We start from the raw sequence: 21,357 nt of genomic DNA, 5'->3' as shown, positions 1-21,357 counted from the left end.
CAGACTGCCTGTTTGTATTAGGCACTAAGTCTGGTCACCTCGGCCCGCACAGCTCGCCAAGACAGACCAGCTGACACCAGCCAGCCTTCCTCGTTTGGTAGTGAGACAAGGCGGGAGGCGAGCTCTTTTAGGGGCCACGCTCTCACACTACACAGCGCTCGGGGCAAGGAGCTGGGGGCCGGCTAGCTGGGAGATGGAGCAGGCGGCTTAGCACGGGGAATTAGCACCTCGTCCACGCGTTCCGTCTCACTTAGCTGTGCCAGCGGGATGCACACCTGGAAGCAGGCCCGGCAGCCCCTCCAGAGCTGGCCCCCACGGGAAGGGCGTGTAAGAAGCGTGTCACACAAGGGGCTTGGTTCAGGGTAAAAATAGGAGATAATAATGTGAATGCCTTTGGCCCCACAGTCACCCCTTAGCCAGCCGGAGCTCCAGCTGGGCATGGAGCCAGCCCGTAAGCGGTGCAGGAGCGCAGCACGGCTCAGATCTGGCACTTGGAGGGGTGCCCGTTTGACACTGCCGGGCCAGCTCTGAGAAGTGGGCCCAGTAAGGAACTAGCTCCTGCTTAGCACCTACTTGCTTCACTGAGCAGAGGTTCATTCTTCCCAGGCAGGGCTGCCGCAGCGACCGCATCCACAGGAAGCCCAGGCTGAGGATTGCAAAACTCCCAACGCTTCATCTGCAGCTGCTGCAGCCAGTACATGCTGGCCTGCCGGCTCACTGCCTACGGTCACACAAAACACGTTTGACATGGATCTCTGACGTGCCGGCTGCAGCCCGCTGTGAGGTCCCGGAGAGCTGATCGCAACTTCCCTGCTCTAGTCCTCCTGACGGTGGGCAGCACCACGCCCCCACGCAACTCTCACTCGGGGGTGAATCCTAAACCCTGGTCTCCCGGCATAGCCCGGGCTGTCTGCTACGGTGGATGGCTGGTCTCCAAAGTACCTCTCGTGCGGAAGGACAAGCCTGCCACAGCTGACGGTTTCTGGGCCGGCTGCATTGGGCAGAGAGGGATGCCGAGGGAGTCAGAAGCTGCGGGAGTTAGTTTGCAAAGGCTGCATCCTCACTCTGCTTTCTCACTTAGCAATCCATTGCTCTTTGCCAGAGGCCTCCCCCAGAGACTGGAATTTGAGCGTCAGGCCAGGCCGGGTGTCCCTGTGTTCTCACAAACCCAGGAGCCCTTTCCTCGATCCGGGTGGGGAAAGACACCCCACCCAGCGCTATCGCCAGAGGTAAACGTGGATGCACTGCACACGTTCTTGGCCCTTTGGGCACAATTCTGGCAGACAAACTCCAGCCAACGCTTCTGTCGTTAACAGGGCTGGCAGGGCCTTTCATCTCTCCCCAGATAGTCACAGTGAGCGTCCAGTTCCCCTCAAGCCAGGACGGCTCAGTGCTGTAGTAGAAATGTTACATCCTGGACTTTAACTGCTCTTGACTTAACTTTCTTTTTGAACTCCATGTCCAATTCTGGTCCCAGTGAAGCCAGTTGAGTTACCTTGGTTTTACATCAACATCAGCGGGAGAATCAGGCCCAAAAGCTACAGGCCAGCCTGCTTTCATGCCTGTGCTTAATCCTTGCTATGGAATTGTTACCTGAGTCATTTTAACGCACGCTCGTTCATATTGACAGCTGCAGCATTAGCTGCTCCATTGCACAAGAGCCAGCAGAAGTTATTAGAAGACAGGGTGCTCACCTTAAGGATAAACACGCGGCTTGGGGTTCTGATTTCAAAAACCCCCTCGTCTGCTTCCACCTTGCAATCAAAACTAGCGCCGGAGAGATCGATGCTCCCCAAAGGGCTAACATCCTGAGCTGTCCTGCAGTACAGTAAGTGACAGTTGTGTTCATCGTAAAAGAACCAGCGAGACTTCCAGGCCTTCATTGGCCCCTTGGCCCCAAGTTTATTTAAATAGCCACAGAGTTTTTTTCTGGGCCCCTCTCTGCCAGGATTGAGCTGTGCATTTCTCAACAATACAGCTCTTTCTTTCGCTGCGTCTGCATTATTGATGTCATCATCCGAATGTGACTCATCTGGCTTGCCTGGAATTCCAGCCAGGGGACACTTTCCACTTTCAGGTCTCTCTTCCATCGCTTCCAGGAAAGATCTCCTAAACCTGGAATTAGAATTGCAAGGGGAAACTTACTAGGGAACGTATAAGGGTAACAACACACTGTTGAGAATAGCTTTGTAATGGGCCAATATTTGCAAAATGGAGCGTTACACTTTAGCTCCTGCATCCATTCACCTACAGTAGCATAAGGACAGCGAGCCTGGGTCAGACACAGGATCTAGCCCAGGGACCGGTCTGCCGGCAGTGGTCAGTGTCAGCTGCTTCAGAGGGAGTGAACAGAACCAGCAATCATCAAGTGACCCACCCGTCACCCATCCCCAGCTCTGACAGGCCAGCGACACCATCCCTACCCATCCTGACTAACAGCCGTTGGCGGACCTGCCCTATATCTAAGTTCTCTTTTTCACCTCTGTCATAATCTTGGCTTGACAATATCCTCAGGCAAAGCGCGGGTTGTGCATTGTGTGAAGCAATATTTCCTTTTTCCTGTTTTACCCCGGCTGCCGGTTCCTTTCATTAGGAGGAAACAGCGTGTCCAGACTTACTGTCTCCACACCCACCATGGTTCTGCAGACCTCGGTCATCGCTCCCCTTCGCTGCCTCTTTTCCAAGATGACAAGTCCCCGTTTTGCTCATCGCGCCTCACATGGAAGTTGCTGCCTCCCCCTCATCACTTCCTTCCTTCCCAGGGGTGACGTGTCCCCAGCACATCCCACTGACTTTAACCCCCCCGCCACGGCTCTCTCCTTCCCCTTCTCCAGCATCCATGCGCCTTCTGGCTCCTGATGCCACGGAGTCAGAGCGGGGCAAGAGGAGAGACTAGGGCTGTCCCATTACTGCCTTGCTAAAATAGCTCCGCCCACGGGATTTCCGCTCGCGCTGGACCAGCCCTGCTGGGGCTCTGCAATTTAAAAGGCAATAGGAGCTGAGCAGCCTTCCCCCCGGCTCCTGCTGTGCTTTAAATTGCAGAGCTCCAGCGGGGTCCGGTCCCCCACTGGCCTGCCCAGCTGGTAGCAACCCCAGTCCCCTGGGGGTCCCAGCTCCCCACTGGGGGTCCTGCAGACAGGTGCTGCTGCCCACAAAGCAGCCTCTGTCCGCAGACAGTCCCAGCGGGAAGTTGAGGCCCCCTGCCAACAGGGGCTGCTGCCAGAGCGGCCTCCCCTACCCTCCGCTGCCTCTGACAGAGGCGGGGGGAGCCGAGACAGTGCTGGGGGAACTGGCTTTTAAGCTGGCTCCCCCCCCCATCGGCTCCTGCTTCCCTCCCCCCTTGCTGCCTCTGAAATGGAGGCGGCAAGGGGGGAGAGGAGAATGCGGGTAGTCGACTAATTTGCTACTCTCCTGCATCCCTAACCATGGCATGGCGAGCGTTAGAAGCAAACACACGAAGCGCAGCCTCTCGGCAAGTCTGAATGTGGCAGAGGCTGCAATTTCCTGCCATGCCCTTTCTGAGCTGAGTGTAAGTACCTGAATGGTGTGAATTGCCCAAGGGCCAGTAGTAGCAAAAGGAAATACCCTAAAGGAAAATGCACACGGAAAAAAGTCTCATCTCTTTAGGGGAAAGCAACTGTGAAGAGCGAGAGAGTGAGGCGGGGAAAATGCATCATGAGTGGCTGAAGGAAGCTCAGCTAGTTGAGCTCTACAGAGCTGTGAGGCAGCCAAACACCAAGATCTGGTCAGAGACGCAGAGGACTTGCTGTATTCTCAGGAAGAGAAAGGGAACGATGGGTCCGGTTTGCGGGGAGCAGCCAGTCAGCTGGAAGAGAGTCCAGGGAAGAGACTGTCCACGTTCCATCCCGTCCCACGGCATCACTGCAGGTGGGACTGTCGACAGGTTCACGGGTGGACTGTGACCCGAAGAATCCCTTAGTGCAGACCATCAGAGAGTTCACTGCTTCACAGCAACGCTTACCAGGCCTGACACACTCACTACACATCAGGTCCACTGGCACGTGGTATCTCCCCAAAAAGATGTCACATAGCACGCCTCTGCTAGCAGTTTATGCCATATTGGGCTTCAGAATCATTGCAGGACACATGCCCAAACGACACTGAAAGACTTCTGTGTACGTACAGAAAATAGGTTTCAAAATCTCTCACCAGCCAAAGATATAAGCAGCTTTCTTTCAGACAGGCGGTAAGATATGCATCTCTCAAAGTATAAAAGAAGCATTGTGGGTAATACAATGGAAGTCAATTAACATAACAGAGAATTACCTGGGGTAGCTTAAGTAGGAGCAATCATGACTTGATCACAATGAATAAAATCCAGACTGCTACGATATTTACATGGTGCTTCAATAGGGCTAGTTTCACAAACCAAAAACATTTATGAGCCAAATCAGCCGGGAGGAAGAATGTAAACAGAAAAATATGAATGACAATGTGTAATTATTGAAGAGCATCTTCCTAAAAACCACGTGAGGAAAGAGATCACAGGGATTAAAAACCAACGTGCTTTAGAGAGGAGGTGAAAGTACAAGTCAGCAGAGTTAAGGGCAATAAGGAATTTAAAAATATGTATTAGGAACAAAAGGAATTCTGACAATGGCTTTAGTCCAGCGTTTCCCAAACTATGGGCCGCGGCCAGTACCGGGCTGCGTGAAAAAAATACCGGGCCTCGGAGTGGCTGCCAGGGTGTCCCAGCTCCCAGACTGTCCGTGAGCGCCGGGTTCCCCAAGCCCTCAGCAGCCGTATGTGTCAGGCTCCCGGCAGAGGCATAGTGAGGGCTACCAGGTGAGCTCTTACTGCTGGCTGTGGAGGGGGGAGGAGGGGTTGGATATGGGCCGCAGGGAAGCAGGGTCGGGGCAGTGGAGGTGCCGGGGGGAGATAGGGAGGGGAACCAGCCGGTGGAAGCAGGGCTGGCCAGGGGAGATTGCAGGGGTGGGAACCGGCTGGCGGGGGCAGTGAGGCTGGCTGGGGGAGACCGCAGGGCAGGGCTGGCCGGGGGGGAGGGCAGTGAGGCTGGCCAGGGGAGATCGCGGGGATGGGAACCGGCTGGCGGGGGCAGTGAGGCTGGCTGGGGGAGACCGCAGGGCTGGCTGGGGAACTGGCCGGTGGAAGCAGGGCTGGACAAGGGAGATCGGGGGGGGAGGGAGAAGGAAGATCCGGCTGGCAGAAGCAGGGATGGCTGGGGGGGCAGGAGCAGTGGGGCTGGGCCAGGGGAGAGTTCGGGGCGGGGGAGAAACATGCTTGCGGGGGCAGCAGGGCTTGCCAGGAGAGATGGAGAGAGGATCGGCTGGAGGGCACAGCTGGGCTGGCCGGGGGGGGGGGGGGGGGAGAATCGGCCGGCGGTGAGCAGGACAGTTCAGGGGCACACAGATCCTGAATACAAATGCAAGAGCAGGGCCTTTTAAATATCCCCGCTGCTGCCAGGGAGGTTTACAGGCTCTACAGTGTGTCAGAACGGAGAGAGCCTGGGGCATTCTCCATCCGGAGTGAGAACATGGATACAAAATGCCAAAGACGGTGTCAGCTTGCTGAAAATAAACGCGCCCTTTTCAATACCCGACGTGGGTGCAGGGTTTTATTGGATGACAGGGCATTTTTCCAATCCATATTCCCTTCACTTGCTGGTAAGAATGTTGTGGGTGGCCGTATCAAAAGCCTTGCTAAAGCTGGCTCTGAGGGCTCTGGGAGGACCAAAACCACCATATTTGCATATTCGTAATCTGCTTAACGAATATGCAAATATGCAAATGAATGTTACCGGTCCTCTGAAAGCTCGTAAATAGATTTACTGGTCCCCGTGTCAGAAAGTTTGGGAACCCCTGCTTTGGTCCATTAGTATGTGGAAAGGGAAGAACAAACAAAAAAATCATGCTGAAAAGGCAGATGCACTCAAATATTTCTGCTCGTTATTTGGGGAAAAGCAGATGATATGGTCTCATCAAATGCTGCAAATTACACTCTTCCATTCCACCAGTATCTCTGCAGGATGTTCAACAAAAGCCATTCAAGTGAGACTTTTTCAATCAACATTTCTAAAACCGCTGGCTGAGGAGCTTGCTGGACCATTATTATTGACTTTCAGTAAGTCTCGGTGTACTGGGGCAGTTCCAGCAAACCAGACTCTAATGTGCCACATTTTTTAAAAGAGTAAACAGATAACCTGGATAATCAGAGTCATGTCAGTCAGACATCGATCCTAGGCAAGATAACAGAGGACATGGGACTCAATTTATAAAGAATTAAAGGAGGGTAATGTAATTAATGCAAATCAACATGGATTAACAGAAAACAGATCCTGCCAAACTAACTTGATATCTTATTTTTTTTAGATTGCCAGTTACATCAATAAAGGTAATAGTGTTGACATAATATACTTTGACTTATGTGAGGCACTAGATTTACTACTGCATAACTTTGTAATTAAAAACTAGAATATAAAATTAACATACCTCACATTAAATGGAATAAAAGTTGGTTAATAGGTAGATCTCAAAATCAGGGCTGTGAAGCAATTAAAAAAAATTAATAATGCAATTAATCACACAATTAATCATACTGTTAAACAAAAATAAAATGCCATTTACTTTAAATATTTTTGGATATTTTCTACATTTTAAAATATATTGATTTCAATTACATATAGAATACAAAGTGTACAGTGCTCACTTTATTTATTTACATTACAAATATTTGCACTGTAAAAACCAAAAGAAATGTACTTTTCAATTTCCTCATACAAGTACTGCAGTGCAATCTCTCAATCTTGAAAGCTGAACTTAAAAATGTAGAATTATATAAGAAAAACTCCATTCAAAAATAAAGCAAAAGTAAAACTTTAGCACATACAAGTCCACTCAGTCCTACTTCTTGTTTAGCCAGTCACTCAGAAAAACAAGTCTGGTTACAATTTCCAGGAAATAATATCACCTTCTTCTTGGTTTACAATGTCATGTGAAAGTGAGAACAGGTATTTTCATGGCAGTTTTGTAGCTGGTGTTGCAAGATATTTACATGCCAGACGTGCTGAAGAATCATATGTCCCTTCAATTCTTCGACCACCATTCCAGAGCACATGCATCCACGCTGGTAACGGATTCTGCTTGATAACAATCCAACGCACTGTAGACGGATGCAGGTTCATTTTCATTGTCTAGTCAGATGCTACCAGCAGAAGGCTGATTTTGTTTTTCAGTGGTTTGCATTCCATAGTTACGCGTTGTGGGGTTGCTCATTTAAGACTTCTGAAACCACGTGCCACACTCTGACCCCCTCAGATTTCGAACAGTACTTCAGATTCTAAAACCTTGGGATGAGTGCTGTATCTATTTTTAAAAATTTCACTTTATACTTTCTTTGTTTAGTCAAATCTACTATGAAAGCATTCTTAATATGAACATGTGCTTGTTGATCATCCGAGACTGCTGTAACATGAAATACATGGCAGAAGTGGGCAAACCAGAGCTGGAGACATACAATTCTCCCCCAGGGAGTTCAGTCACAAATTTAATTAATGCATTCTTTTTTTTTAAATGAGCATCATTAGCATGGAAATACTGCAGTCCTCTGGAACAGAAGCTGAAGCATGAATACAATTTCTTTTATCATGTTTACAGTGCAAATATTTGTAATAAAAATAATAAAGTGAGCACTGTATGTTTGGTATTCTGCATTTCAATAGAAATCAATATTTAAAATATAGAAAAAGATACAAAATATTTTCTACATTTCCATTGGTATTCTATTGTTTAACAGCATGATTAATTGCAATTAATTTTTAATCATGACTGATTTTTTTGAGAATGTAACTTAGCTAGAGAATCATCACCAAGTGGGTGTGTTTCCGATGGGGTCCTGCAGGGATTGGTTGTTGGCTGTACACTGTTTTACATTTTTACCCATGATCTGGATAGAAGAAAGCCTAAAATGACTTTGAAAAAGATTTGGGGGCCTTGGTGATGACTATGTGTTCGTAGTGTGACCGTGGCCACAAGAGCTAATGCAAACCTGCGACGCATACCCAGGGGACACGCAAGTAGAAGCAGAGAGGTTGTTTTACCTCTGTATTTGGCACTGGTGGAGCCCTTGCAAGATTGCATCCAGTTCTGATGTTCACTATTGAAGAAGGATGTTGCTAGCTTGAAGAGGGTCAGAGAGGAGCCATGAGAATGATTACAGGAGTAGAACACATGCTGTCCAGTGAGAGGCCCAGAGAGCTCCGTTTATGCATCCGAACTAAAGGAAGGATAAGAGTGACTTGTTTGTGGTCTATAAGGATCCACAAGTATTTAATAAGGGGTTCTTCAAGTTAGCAGGGAAAGCTATATGGTGGACCAGTGGAAGTTACACAAATTGAGAGAGAACTAAGGAGTCCATTTCTAATGGGGAGTGAGATCTATCTGTGCCCAGTGGCTACTTCTTGGGCAAAATGTGGTGAATTCAGCTAAACATTACAGAACTAAGTGCAAGTGTTTTAGGAGCCTATGAAAAATGCAAAAGCTTATGCAACCCTAGAAGATTTATCTGACATTGCTCGGGTCCTTAACCAATCATTTTCTGTTTTTTTGGAAAATAAAAAGGCGGGGCTGGGGAGGAGGGGTCAGGATGCAGGCTGCCGTGGGGAGAGAGGACTCACTGCAGCAGCTTGGGGCCAGGTGGGAACATCTCTCCATGGCCGCTGCAGCTCCAGTACAGCAATGGGGGGGAGCGTGTCCCCTGGCTGGGGCAAGCCCAGTTTGTCTCTCCCTGCGCTCCCCAGCCAGGGCGAGAAATGCAGCAACCTGGGGGAACATGCGGCAATGTTCCCATACAAATTGGGGTGGGAGGAGCTTTGGCATTAGCTGAGGCATTGACAAGCTCGTGGCTGGAGCCCCTCGCCTTCGTTCACCAATATGTTAGTTCTGTGCATTGAATATTTAGGTGGCTGCAGGCATTATCTCACTGCAGGGTCTGGAAATACGTACCTTTTGCTTTAGAGCTTGGAAAATGTTTGCTCTGAACGAATGAACTCAGGGCTGGGACTCTTCCCCCGCTGAAGGGTCACTGAAATCAGAAGGGTCATGAAGGATGCGAAGGCTCACAGCTGGGCAATGCCGTGTGCAAGGAAGCTCAACAACACAACGTCACAGGACAGTTTTCCATCTTTTTGGCTGTTGCGACTCTGAGGGGCCACAGCCCCTAAATCGAAGCCAGGTCCCAGGAGCTGCCTTCAGCACCTGCCCTGACAGACACTTTGAACAGACAACTCGCTACAACTCTGGAGATTTAAAACCAACCAATGGTCTGGTAGCACTCTGAAGACTAACGAAACGTGGCGATGGGACCATGAGTTATCGTCGGCACAGCCCGCTTCTTCAGCTGGCCGGAGCTGGATGTCCAAACCCACCAATAGATGGGGAAGAAGAGACCATCGACATGTCTTGTTAGTCTTTAACGTGCTACCACCAGCCCATTGGTTGTATTTTAAAGCTTTGCCTCTTACGATGAACTCGGCTCCCCTCTGAAGCTCTTAAGATTTAGACAGTAACTTGCTTGTGTGTATTTTTACTTGCTTCAGCCTATAACCAACTGTCATTTCTTTTACCTTGGTGATAATCTTGAGCGTTCATTACAGGACTGGCTACCAGCATTGTCTTTGGTGTCAGTTCTAAGCTGCCATGTGATCTGGGGTAAGTGACTGGTCTCTATGGACCGGAAGCAATCTGAACGTGGTGTGATTTTCGGTGCACGTGACCGTTTATCGCTTTGTCTGAGAGGCTGGCAACACAGACTAAGAGGCCTGTCATGACTCCACTGAGATGGTTACAGTGACTTGGGAGTTCACATCTGATACCGGTTTGAGGAAATCTAATTAGAGACCACACCGCCCGTCTGGGGTGTCTGCACCTGTGTTGGGAGCCACTTCAGGCAGTGTGACTATGGGTGTGGTCTTGGCAGGATTCACATGGCACAGGTCAACTGAGTTTATGTATAACTCCAGGCTTGTTAAACATTTACTTTAATACTGAGAGTTTGTAAAGATTAAAGATGAGTCACAAGGAGTGAATCAGTCACATCAGAGACTGAGGAAAAAAGCCCTTGAAAAATGATGTCGAAATGGGGACTAGCCCGTAAAAAGCAAGCCTCGGAACAGGACTGGAGAGCTTTGCTCATGGACTTTGACCAAGAAGCAGCGTCCAAGCAGCTCCCGTACAACCCAGATGCCACAGAGCCCGCTGCAGCGGAACTGGTTTGTCTGAAGCTCCAGGCAGCCCAGAAAGAATGTGAGTATCAGATAAGGATGGTGGAACTGCAGATGCAGGAGAAGAAAGAAATGGAGGCGGCGAAGAAGAGAGCCTCTCAAAGACGCAAAGCCTCCACTGAAATGGAGGAGGAAGTTCACTAAAGACATGAAAAGCCGAGGAAAGAGCATAACAGAAAGAGATGGAAGCTTACACACTACATCTCAAAGTCCTGCTGCAGCAAAAGCAGAAGCCTCCAATTCTGAGTCCAACCCCTTCCCTTCAACAGCATGGTATGGGAGAAAGTCTGCCCACTGTATCCAGACGGACTACACTGAGAGCGCCTGTCAACCTGGAGAGAGGGTCTGAGCTCCAGGAGATTCTAGAGGAGGAGTGTCCTTCTAACCGGATTAACTGGGAGAGCAAGACAAGCTTTTAATCAAACATTGGAGGGGGATGATAAAGTGTATAAGAAATGTAAAGAAAATGTATTGAAAAGGGTTCAATCACTTCTGACTCGTATTGCTTGAACTGATCTGAAAACATTTGGCATCATCATCCACGAGGCCTATGTGCAGAAGACGTAGAATTATGTGAAAAACGGCAGAGGCTGAAAACCGCCATCACAAGCAGTTTGATTGGATGGAGACCGGTCACTTGGAGGAGTGTCACTGACCGGCCTGCTCACTGCTCCTGCCTTTGCTGAAGCTCATTTAAGTTCTGAAAATGTCTCAGTTTGACGTCAAGGGGAGGCAAATCGGTCCCTGCAATGGCAGGACAACTGGAAACAAATCCCAGGAAGAGACAAGGAGGAAACTGCTCTGGAGCAAAGAGCAGGTGGCCGCTAGCCAGGGGGCTTCTCCGGCTGTGAGCATGTGACGGCGCGTTGGGGTCCCCCGCCTCCTGCACCCCCGTAATGGCACAGACAGACTCCCCCAGCCAGTAGAACAGGGGAGTTTATTGCTCCTCCAGGATACAGCCCAGCACAGATGGAATCTGGTTCCAGGGCAGGCCTAGGATGCCTCAGCCCCCCTTGAGATGGGGGAGCCTGGGCCCCTAAATCCCAGCCCATTGCCTAGGCTGCTTCCTCCATGAAACCAGCCAGAAACCTCCCTAACTCCCTCACTTCCAGCCCTGCCCCCAGCCAGGGCTCCACTCCCCTTCTTCCCATTGCTCTGCTCCCTGGGAGATAACTGGTCAGACAGGTTCGGAGCCCCCTTGGATAATGACTCATCCCCTGCCCTGCTGGGCCGTGCTGCAACCAGCAGCCAGTGGAGGTCACTCACAGCCCACTGCCCAGCATAGCAACCAGCCAGGTACCCCCCCCCCCCACTACGTCACAGTTCTCCCCCCTCCGAGAGCGAACTGAGCAGGGTCACTCCGCTCGTGACCTAGGGAAGTTCGGGTCCTCTGTGTGGGAACCCGCCCCGGGGACATGGGTGCTCCCCTTGACTCAGGCCGGCCGTGGCAAGGTCCCACATGAATCGGCTTCCCTCTGTCCACTCGCTGCACTGCTCCAATGGCCCCGCCGGGACGGGGTAACCCCACGACACCACAATGCCCCCCGTGCCAACGGCCCCGCCGGGACGAGGTAACCCCAGGACACCCCAATGCCCCCCGTGCCAACGGCCCCGCCGGGACGGGGTAACCCCAGGACACCCCAATGCCCCCCGTGCCAATGGCCCCGCCGGGACGAGGTAACCCCAGGACACCCCAATGCCCCCCGTGCCAACGGCCCCGCCGGGACGGGGTAACCCCAGGACACCCCAATGCCCCCCGTGCCAATGGCCCCGCCGGGACGGAGTAACCCCAGGACACCCCAATGCCCCCCGTGCCAATGGCCCCGCCGGGACGGGGTAACCCCACGACACCACAATGCCCCCCGTGCCAATGGCCCCGCCGGGACGGGGTAACCCCAGGACACCCCAATGCCCGCCGTGCCAACGGCCCTGCCGGGACGGGGTAACCCCAGGACACCCCAATGCCCCCCGTGCCAACGGCCCCGCCGGGACGGGGTAACCCCAGGACACCCCAATGCCCCCCGTGCCAACGGCCCCGCCGGGACGGGGTATCCCCAGGACACCCCAATGCCCCCCGTGCCAACGGCCCCGCCGGGACGGGGTATCCCCAGGACACCCCAATGCCCCCCGTGCCAACGGCCCCGCCGGGACGGGGTAACCCCAGGACGCCCCAATGCCCCCCGTGCCAATGGCCCCGCCGGGACGGGGTATCCCCAGGACGCCCCAATGCCCCCCGTGCCAATGGCCCCGCCGGGACGGGGTAACCCCAGGACGCCCCAATGCCCCCTGTGCCAATGGCCCCGCCGGGACGGGGTATCCCCAGGACGCCCCAATGCCCCCCGTGCCAACGGCCCCGCCGGGACGGGGTAACCCCAGGACCCCCCAATACCCCCCGTGCCAATGGCCCCGCCGGGACGGGGTAACCCCAGGATGCCCCAATGCCCCCTGTGCCAATGGCCCCGCCGGGACGGGGTATCCCCAGGACGCCCCAATGCCCCCCGTGCCAATGGCCCCGCCGGGACGGGGTAACCCCAGGACGCCCCAATGCCCCCTGTGCCAATGGCCCCGCCGGGACGGGGTATCCCCAGGACGCCCCAATGCCCCCCGTGCCAACGGCCCCGCCGGGACGGGGTAACCCCAGGACCCCCCAATACCCCCCGTGCCAATGGCCCCGCCGGGACGGGGTAACCCCAGGACGCCCCAATGCCCCCTGTGCCAATGGCCCCGCCGGGACGGGGTATCCCCAGGACGCCCCAATGCCTCCCATGCCAATGGCCCCGCCGGGACGGGGTAACCCCAGGACCCCCCAATACCCCCCGTGCCAATGGCCCCGCCGGGACGGGGTATCCCAAGGACGCCCCAATGCCTCCCATGCCAATGGCCCCGCCGGGACGGGGTAACCCCAGGACCCCCCAATGCCCCCCGTGCCAATGGCCCCGCCGGGACGGGGTATCCCCAGGACGCCCCAATGCCCCCTGTGCCAATGGCCCCGCCGGGACGGGGTATCCCCAGGACACCCCAATGCCCCCCGTGCCAATGGCCCCGCCGGGACGGGGTATCCCCAGGACGCCCCAATGCCCCCTGTGCCAATGGCCCCGCCGGGACGGGGTATCCCCAGGACGCCCCAATGCCTCCCATGCCAACGGCCCCGCCGGGACGGGGTATCCCAAGGACGCCCCAATGCCTCCCATGCCAACGGCCCCGCCGGGACGGGGTATCCCAAGGACGCCCCAATGCCCCCCGTGCCAATGGCCCCGCCGGGACGGGGTATCCCCAGGACCCCGCTGCGCCCCGACGGCCCGAGTGGCGGCGAGCCCAGGACCGAGCCGCGCCCCCCGCCCCGGCCGCGCTGCCCTTACCGGGCTCGCTCCGCGCTGTGCGTCCCCAGCTGCTTCCTGGGCCGGAGCGGAGCCTGCGCGGGGCGCGGGGCTCGGGATTGGCCGGGCGGCGGGCGCGCCCAGTGGCGAGAGCAGGAGCCCGCGGGCCGCCCCTGCAGCAGCCGGGCCGAGCTTTGCCCGCCCCGCCGGGAAACACGCGCGACGCCGCCCGGCAGCGGGGCGCGGCCCAGCGCGCAAAGGCACCGGGCGCCCTGCCCGTCCCGCAGCCCCGCACGGGCCCCACACGCGCTGCCGGGCGGTCCCGGCGCGGCAGCCTGACCGGACCCAGGGGCTCGCAGCGAGCCGGGCTGCTGCTGGGTGGGAGCAGCCTGTCCGGTGCGGCCCAGGCCGCAGGCGCTGCCCGACGTGGTACCCGGGGACTGAGCCTCTCAGCCAGCTGCGCCCGGGCGAAGTCTGCTCAGCCCCGCGAGCGTTTGCAGGGCGAGCCCGGCCAAGCCCTTCAGCGGCTTTGCTAAGGGCGCGCTCCTGGCCGCGGTGCGGAGAGCAGCCACCAGCCTCAAGCAGGGTGGGCAAGATGGGGGGCGAGGGCCAGGTCCGGCCTGCGGCTGCCCTGCTGCTCAGCTGGCTGGAGGCCAGGGCGAGCTGGGAGGAGGGAGCGCTGGGGCTCAGGGCACCTAGAGGGAACCAGGGGCTGTTCAGAACAGCTGGCGGTTCCCCCTTGGCACAGCACAGCCCAGAGACTTCACATGGTCCTCGGGCCCCAGCCCCTCCCTGGCCTGGGGCTGGGGAGAGGGCACAAGGACTGGCAGTGCCTAGAACAGGGCTTCCCCACCTGTGGGGCAGGACCCAAATGTGGGTCACCCTTACCTTTCAGAAGGGGCACCAGGAGCCTCTGCCCTCCCCCTCTCTCTGCCCGTTTTTGAATTGCCTTGGATCACCACGTCTTCCTGAACTGTCAGAATGGAGCCCCGGCTGACAAAGGTCGGGAACCGCTGACCTAGAAGAAACAGCCCCTTTCCTCCTGCGGTGCTGCCTTGCGGAGGGACGGCCACGGCCCCTGCCCACATTCATGCCCTGCCTTGACTTACCCAGTAATGTCTCTCCTACTAGCATAGGCGTGCGCAGCACGTTTCAGTAGGGTGCACACCCCAAGAAGTTTTTTAAAATGTACTTTTGGACCCCCCCCCCCCCCCGTTAGCCACACCTCTGGAGGTAACAATATGGACACATGACCACAAATAAAAGGTGTCATGTGACCCCCCCTCCCCCCCGGCCAAGGACTTTTCCCCCCATCCTCTTACCAACAGCGACTAGTTTGGCCCTCACCAAACCCCCCCTCATGCAACTATCCTGCAATTGCATTAACCCAAGGTGAGTGACAGTAACTCGGGGGGGGGGGAGGCAGGGCTGGGGGAAGTGTTCCCTCTAAGTGTTTCCTCCCATGAGTGGAATGAATTTTGTGTTGTGCACCAGCACTGAGTTCATGTGGCTTGTTTGGGTGTGCCACTGTGGCACCCAAATTATTAATAAATATCTTATAAACCTGTACTTTTTCCCCTCTGCTGCCCTGTCTCCTCCCCTTACTCCATCAGCTCCCCTGGTGCCTGCTGCTCTCCCATCCCTCACTCTCCTCTGCTATCCTGACTCCTGCCCTTCTCACTGCCCTCAGCCTTCCTGAGACCTGCCCCCCTCCACCAGCCCTTCTCCCCCTGTGCCCACTCCTCCAGTAGCCCCACTCTGATCAAGTGAGCTACGCCTCCTCATCCCCTCTTCTAACACCTCCCTCTACACACCTGCCCTGCCTCTCTCCTCTGGTGCTGGTCCCTCCCCTGCAGGTGTCTGCCCTTCTGCTTCACCCCTCCCCCCCAAGCCCGTGGCACCCCCACCTTCCCTTACCCCTGCACCCTCCTGGTGCCTCCCCCTTCCCTCACTGCCCCTTCCTCTGTTTTCCCTGGTGCCCACCCCTCACCACCCTCTGCCCCATTCTCCTCCTGCCCGTGCCCTCACACATGACTTGCTCCATCCCGGCCTTCCTTATGCCCACCCCTTCTTTCGAGCCTTATCCCAGGACCTCCCCTCAGCCCTCTAGCCCCCACTGCCCTTCCCCTCTCCCCTCCCAGCATCATCCTGTCCTCCCTCTCACTGACACCTCCCCTCCTGCCCTTTTCCTCATTGTCTCCACTTGGCCCCCTGGCATTTGTGTCTCCTCCACCCTGCCCCTTGGTGCCTTCCCCTTTCTTCTCCTGGCCTGCCCTCCTCCCCTCAGCACAAGCCCCTTCCTCTCTGACCCTTCCCCCTATTTTTCCCTCCTCTTCCAGCAGCCGCCAGCTGGTCTGTACCAGAGTTCTAGGGTCGCCCTGACTATCACCCTTCTGGTGCTCCCCCTGCTCTGCCTCTTAGGTTTCTCAGCCCCCTTTTGGGCCACCCCCCCCCCCCCCGCAGTCTGTGGTTCCCAAAGTTCCCGCAGTCCCCATCACTTGGTGCCTGCACCGGTCCGACTCGTAGGGTTGCCAGGTAGACCCTCCCCCCAAAAAACAGACACACTTGATCGTGGGCGGGGGTGGAGGAGGAAGAGGGACTGGCTGGGGGGAAGAGGGGGCCTGGGGGGAGCAGGGATGAGAAGCAGCTCTGGGGGTGGCGGGGGCCAGCCACGCTGCCCCTGACCCCAACCCCCTCCCCCCGGGCCAGCCACGCTGCACTCGATCCCCTGCCCGGGGCACCCCTTCTGCCTTCCCGCCCAGGGTTTAAACTCACCTTGCTTGAGGGTACTGCCAGCTGACGTCCTGAGTCCCTGCCGCCTCTTTCCGTGGGGTCCTAAGACCCGCTGGTTTTGGCCACGCATGTGCAGCAAACCCGTCGCGGCGTCCGTTCCCCAGAGCACCGAAGCAGCGCTCCTTTGCTCATGCCCCCTGTGAAACGCTAGGGAGTGCCTGGGCCTACCTGGTGTGCATGCCTGTGGCTATTAGCCAAGCTGGGTAGGGACGCTGGGCCTAGCCTGTTTGCTAGAGGCTGAGAATAGGCACCACTTGGTGATGACTGTTCTGTCCCCTGGCTGTGGGCACCTCCCATTAGCCTCTGTCACAAGACAGGACACTGGGCTACATGCATCTTTAGTCTGAATCAGCACTGCCCTTATGTTCTGCTGCCAGGGCTGTGGATGCTTCAGGACGGATACTCATCTCCCTGTACAAGATATAGCCATAGAATCCTAGGGCTGGAAGAGACCTCAGGAGGTTATTGAGTCCAACCCCCCGCCCAAGGCAGGACCTGCCCAACTCAATCATCCCGGCCAGGGCTTTATCAAGCCGGGATTTAAAAACCTGTAAGGACAGAGATTCCAGCCCCTCCCTCGGGAACCCAGCCCAGCGCTTCCCCACCCTCCTAGGGAAAGAGTTTTTCCTAATATCCAACCTAGACCTCCCCCACTGTAATTTGAGATCATTGCTCCTTGTTCTGCCATCTGCCCCCACTGAGAACAGCCTCTCGCCAGCCTCTTGGAACCTCCCTTCAGGAAGTTGAAGGCTGCTCTCAAATCCCCCCTCACTCTTCAGTAGAGTAAATAATCCCAAATCCCTCAGTCTCTCCTCATAAATCAAGAGCTCCAGCCCCTTAATTTTGGTTGCCCTCCGCTGGACTTCCTCCTTTCTGTAATGGGGGGCCCAGAATTGGATGCAGTACTCCAGCTGTGGCCTCACCAGCGCTGAATAAAGGGGAATAATCACTCCCCTAAATCTGCTGGCAATGCTCCCCCTACTGCAATTTAATATGCCATTAGCCTTCCTGGCTACAAGGGCACCCTGTTGACTCATCTCCAGCTTCTCATCCACTGTAACCCCCAGGTCCTGTCTGCAGATCTGCTACTTAGCTGGTTGGTCCCCAGCCTGTAACAATGCTTGGGATTCTTCCGTCCCGAGGGCCGGACTCTGCACTTGTCCTTGTTGAACCTCAGCAGATTTCTTTTGGCCCAGTCCTCTAATCTGTCCAGGTAACTCTGGACCCTATCCCTGCCCTCTCCCCCTAGCTTAGTGTCATCTGCAAACTTGCTGAGGGTGCAATCCATCCCCTCATCCAGGTCATTAATAAAGATGTTGAACAAAACTAGCGCATGTACCAAGCCCTTAGGGCACTCCACTTGATACCAACCACCAGCCAGACATCGAGCTGCTGATCACTACCAGATAAGCCTGACAATGCATCCACCTTACAATCCATGTATTCAATCCTGCCTTAACTTGCTGGCTGAAGTTGTCGCAGGCTGCTGCGAATTTGTCCATGCTGGCTTGCATTTCCTGCTCTGATCCAGCATTCAGGGCGCAGTCATCAGCAAAAAGGAGATCTCGTAGCACAGTCTCCTTTATCTTGGTGACAGCCTGGAGTCTTCACAGGTTAAACAGTTTCCCATCGGTCCTGTATCTCAGTCTGATTCCCAAGGAACTGTTCTGAAAGGCGTCTGACAGCATGGCTGAAAACATTATGCTGAACAGGGTCGGTGCCAGCACACACCCTTGCTTGACGCCGTTTGTGACGGGAAAGGCCTCTGAAGCTTCTCCATCATCCAGAACACGAGCCGTCATGCCGGCGTGGAACTGACGTACCATCAAGATGAATCTGTCAGGGCACCCAAACTTCGACATGATGCGCCACAGACCTTCGCGACTGACAGTGTCAAAAGCCTTGGTGAGATCCATGAAGATGGTGTACAGTTCACGATTCTGCTCTTGACACTTCTCTTGGCCTTCTCATCAACACAAAGAAAACCGAAGTGATGCACCAGCCAGCTCCGAAAGCTCAACATCAAGAGCCCACCATCACAGTGAAGGGACAAAAGCTGCAAGCAGTGGACCAATTAACGTATCTTGGCAGCACCCTCTCCTGCTCAGTGACAATTGACATCGAGGTCAACTGCAGAGTCGCCAAGGCAAGCTCTGCATTCGGCAGACTGTTGACCAAAGTGTGGGGCCGCCGTGGAATAAGCCTTGCTACAAAGCTTAAAGTCTATCGAGCAGTAGTGTTAACTACCCTGATGTACGCCAGTGAGACTTGGACTGTATACAGGAGGCATGCTAGGCAACTGAACCACTTCCACACGATTTGCCTCCGCAGACTTCTGAGGATCCGGTGGCAGGATAAGGTGCCAGACACAGAAGTCCTTTCTAGAGCAGGTCTGCCGTCAGTTTACACCCTGCTGATGAAAGCTCAGACACGCTGGGCAGGCCATGTTGCAAGGATGCCAGATCATAGCATCCCTAAACAGCTCTTCTATGGTGAGCTGTTTCAAGGGAAGCGATCGCACGGGGGACAAAAGAAGCGAAACAAAGATACGCTTAAAGCCTCTCTCAAGTCCCTGGATATTGACATGACCTCCTGGGAGACCCTGGCACAAGACCGATCGACATGGCACACGCTGATCTACCAAGGCTGTCAAACATCTGAAGCCAGAAGGACAACCACAGCACAAGAGAAGCGAGCACTCCGTAAAGCTAGAGTTGCAAAAGCTGCAACAGTGGTGCCCACACGTCTGCCCGACATGTGGCAGAACATTCCGTGCCCGTATCGGCCTTATCGGCCATTTGCGGACACACCGCGGACAGTCCACAACCCGTTAGATGTCAAGGTCCTCTTCGAATCCGATGGACGAACAACAACAACTTGCTGGCAATAATACTCTGGAGACTATCAAAAGCCTTGCTCAAGTCAAGATATCTCCCGGCCATCACCTTCCCCATAACCTCAGAGCCAGTTTCCTTGTCGTAGAAGGCAATCAGGTTGGCCAGGGATGACTTGCCCTTTGTGAATCCATGCTGACTATTCCTGATCACTTTCCCCTCTTCCAAGTGCTTCAAGATGGATTCCTTGAGGATCCCCTCCATGATTTTTCTGGGAACTGAGGTAAGACTGACTGGTCTGTAGTTCCTTGGCATCCTTTCCTTTTTTAAAGATGGGCACCACATTTGCCTTTTTCCCCTCCCTGATCACAAGTTTTCAAAGATAATGACCAAAGGCTCTGCAACCACATCAGCCAAGTCCCTCAGCACCTTCAGATGTATTAGTTCTGGCCCCATGGATCTGTGTATGTCCAACTTTTCTAAACAGTTTTTAATCTGTTTTCTCCACCGAGGGCTGCCCACCTCCTTCCCATGCTGCGTTGCCTAGTGCAGGAGTCTGGGAGCTGAAGACAGAGGCAAAGAAAGCATTAAGTACTTCAGCTTTTCCCACATCATCTGTCACTAGGTTACCTCCCTCATCCAGTAAGGCCCTCACACCATCTCTGATCATCCTCTTATTGCTACCAGGCCTGTAGAAACCTTTCTTGTTCCCCTTCACATCCCTTGCCAGCTGCAATTCCAATTGTGCTTTCGCCTTCCTGATTACACCCCTGCATGCTTGAACAATGTATTTATCCTCCTCCCTAGTCATCTGTCCAAGTTTCCACTTCTTGTCAGCTTCCGTTTTGTGTTTAAGATCAAAGATTTTACTGTTAAGCCAACTTGGTTGCCTACCATATTTGCTTTTCTTATTGAGCATCAGGATGGTTTGTTCCTGTGCCTTCAATAAGGCTTCTTTAAAATACTCTCCTGGACTCCTTTCCCCTTCATGTTAGCATCCCAGGGGATCCTGCCCATCAGTTCCCTGAGGGAGTCAAAGTCTGCTCTTCTGAAGTCCAGGGTGCATATTTTGCTACTCTTCTTTCCTCCTTTTGTCAGGATTCTGAACTCGACCGTCTCCTGATCACTGCTTCCCACGCTGCCACTCACCTCTACTTCCCCTACTAGTTCCTCCCTGTTTGTGAGCAGCAGGTCAAGCTGCGCATGGCCCCTGGGTGGTTCCTTTGGCACTTGTACCAGGAAGTTATCCCCAACTTTCTCCAAAAGCTTCTTGGATTGCCTGTGTACTGCTGTGCTGGTCTCCTAGCAGATGTCAGGATGATTACAGTCCCCCAGAAGAACCAGGGTCTGTGATCTCAAAGCTCCTCTTAGTTGTCTGAAAACAACCTCTACTTCATCCAAGCATCATGGACACAATTCCAGTCTACCACTATGCCGTGTCTCAGTGCTCTATGAATGGGCTAAGTTTAGTGGTATTTTAGCATCCCAAAGAGCTTCTCCAAGCCCATTTTTGGGGGGAGGGGTCCCCCAATTCTGTTTCCTGAAAACACTTTCTGTAGATGAAATCTCACGGGTGAGCCTTACGTCTATAGCAAATTCACGCTTACAGGGCCGTGCACCTAGGTCTGCAGCTAGTATGTGAACCTTCCTCATGCCTTTGGGCTCAGCCTTTGAAGCCTCACCCTGCCCTTCCTGTGCAGCTATTGCCGGAGGCCTGGGACTAATCCTGTTCCTTGCAGCTATTTGCACCCTTCAGTTAATTTTGATAGAGCCTTTGAGTAGATGCCATGAAGTCATGCTCTTGTATGTCAATTACACACTCTTATAACGCTGGTAGTGTCACGAGGAGGGGTCATTTACTAGACGTCGTTAGAGGAAAAGGGGGCCTTCCTGCTTGTTTACCGGTGGATTCTTATTTGAAGTGCTTATCAAGAATAACAATGAAATCCAGAATGAGAATATTTTGTTAGCGTTCACAGATCGTGGTGCGCGTCCCAGCCCAGGCTTGGTTGCTGGATTGCACCCAATGCTGTGGAAAAAGGCTCATCTTCTCTGGGGCTCTCCCGGCCTCCTTTGGTACCTCAGCACCATGGGGATGACACACAGTGCTAAACTGCTAAGGCAGGGGTGTCCAAACTTTTTTCAAAGAGGGCCA

General features: G+C 54.3%; 1 protein-coding gene across 9 annotated transcripts in view; it reads right to left on the bottom strand.

The window, feature by feature from the left end:
• TBC1D2 (TBC1 domain family member 2) overlaps window positions 1-14,009 on the bottom strand; it is a 115,645-nt gene extending 101,636 nt beyond the window's left edge. For 4 of the 9 annotated variants that reach the window (XR_012898878.1, XR_012898877.1, XR_012898879.1 and 1 more), the window contains exons 1-3: window positions 13,618-13,746; window positions 1,695-2,115; window positions 574-721 (exon numbers count right to left, since the gene is read on the bottom strand). Coding sequence is in view for 5 of the 9 variants with exons in the window: in XM_075914995.1 (XP_075771110.1) it covers window positions 574-721; window positions 1,695-2,090 (544 nt within the window). In the remaining 4 variants the exon portion in view is untranslated. Of the gene's footprint in view, window positions 1-573; window positions 722-1,694; window positions 2,116-2,618; window positions 3,055-8,077; window positions 8,284-13,617 lie in introns of those variants that run through there. The other 5 variants (XM_075914995.1, XM_075914996.1, XM_075914994.1 and 2 more) reach the window with 5 other exon arrangements.
• Between the last annotated feature and the right edge of the window lie 7,348 nt (window positions 14,010-21,357).

The sequence above is a fragment of the Pelodiscus sinensis genome, unplaced genomic scaffold (genome assembly GCF_049634645.1).
Source record: "Pelodiscus sinensis isolate JC-2024 unplaced genomic scaffold, ASM4963464v1 ctg83, whole genome shotgun sequence".
Classification (NCBI taxonomy): Eukaryota; Metazoa; Chordata; order Testudines; family Trionychidae; genus Pelodiscus; species Pelodiscus sinensis.
This window is presented reverse-complemented; position numbering and strand designations above follow the sequence as displayed.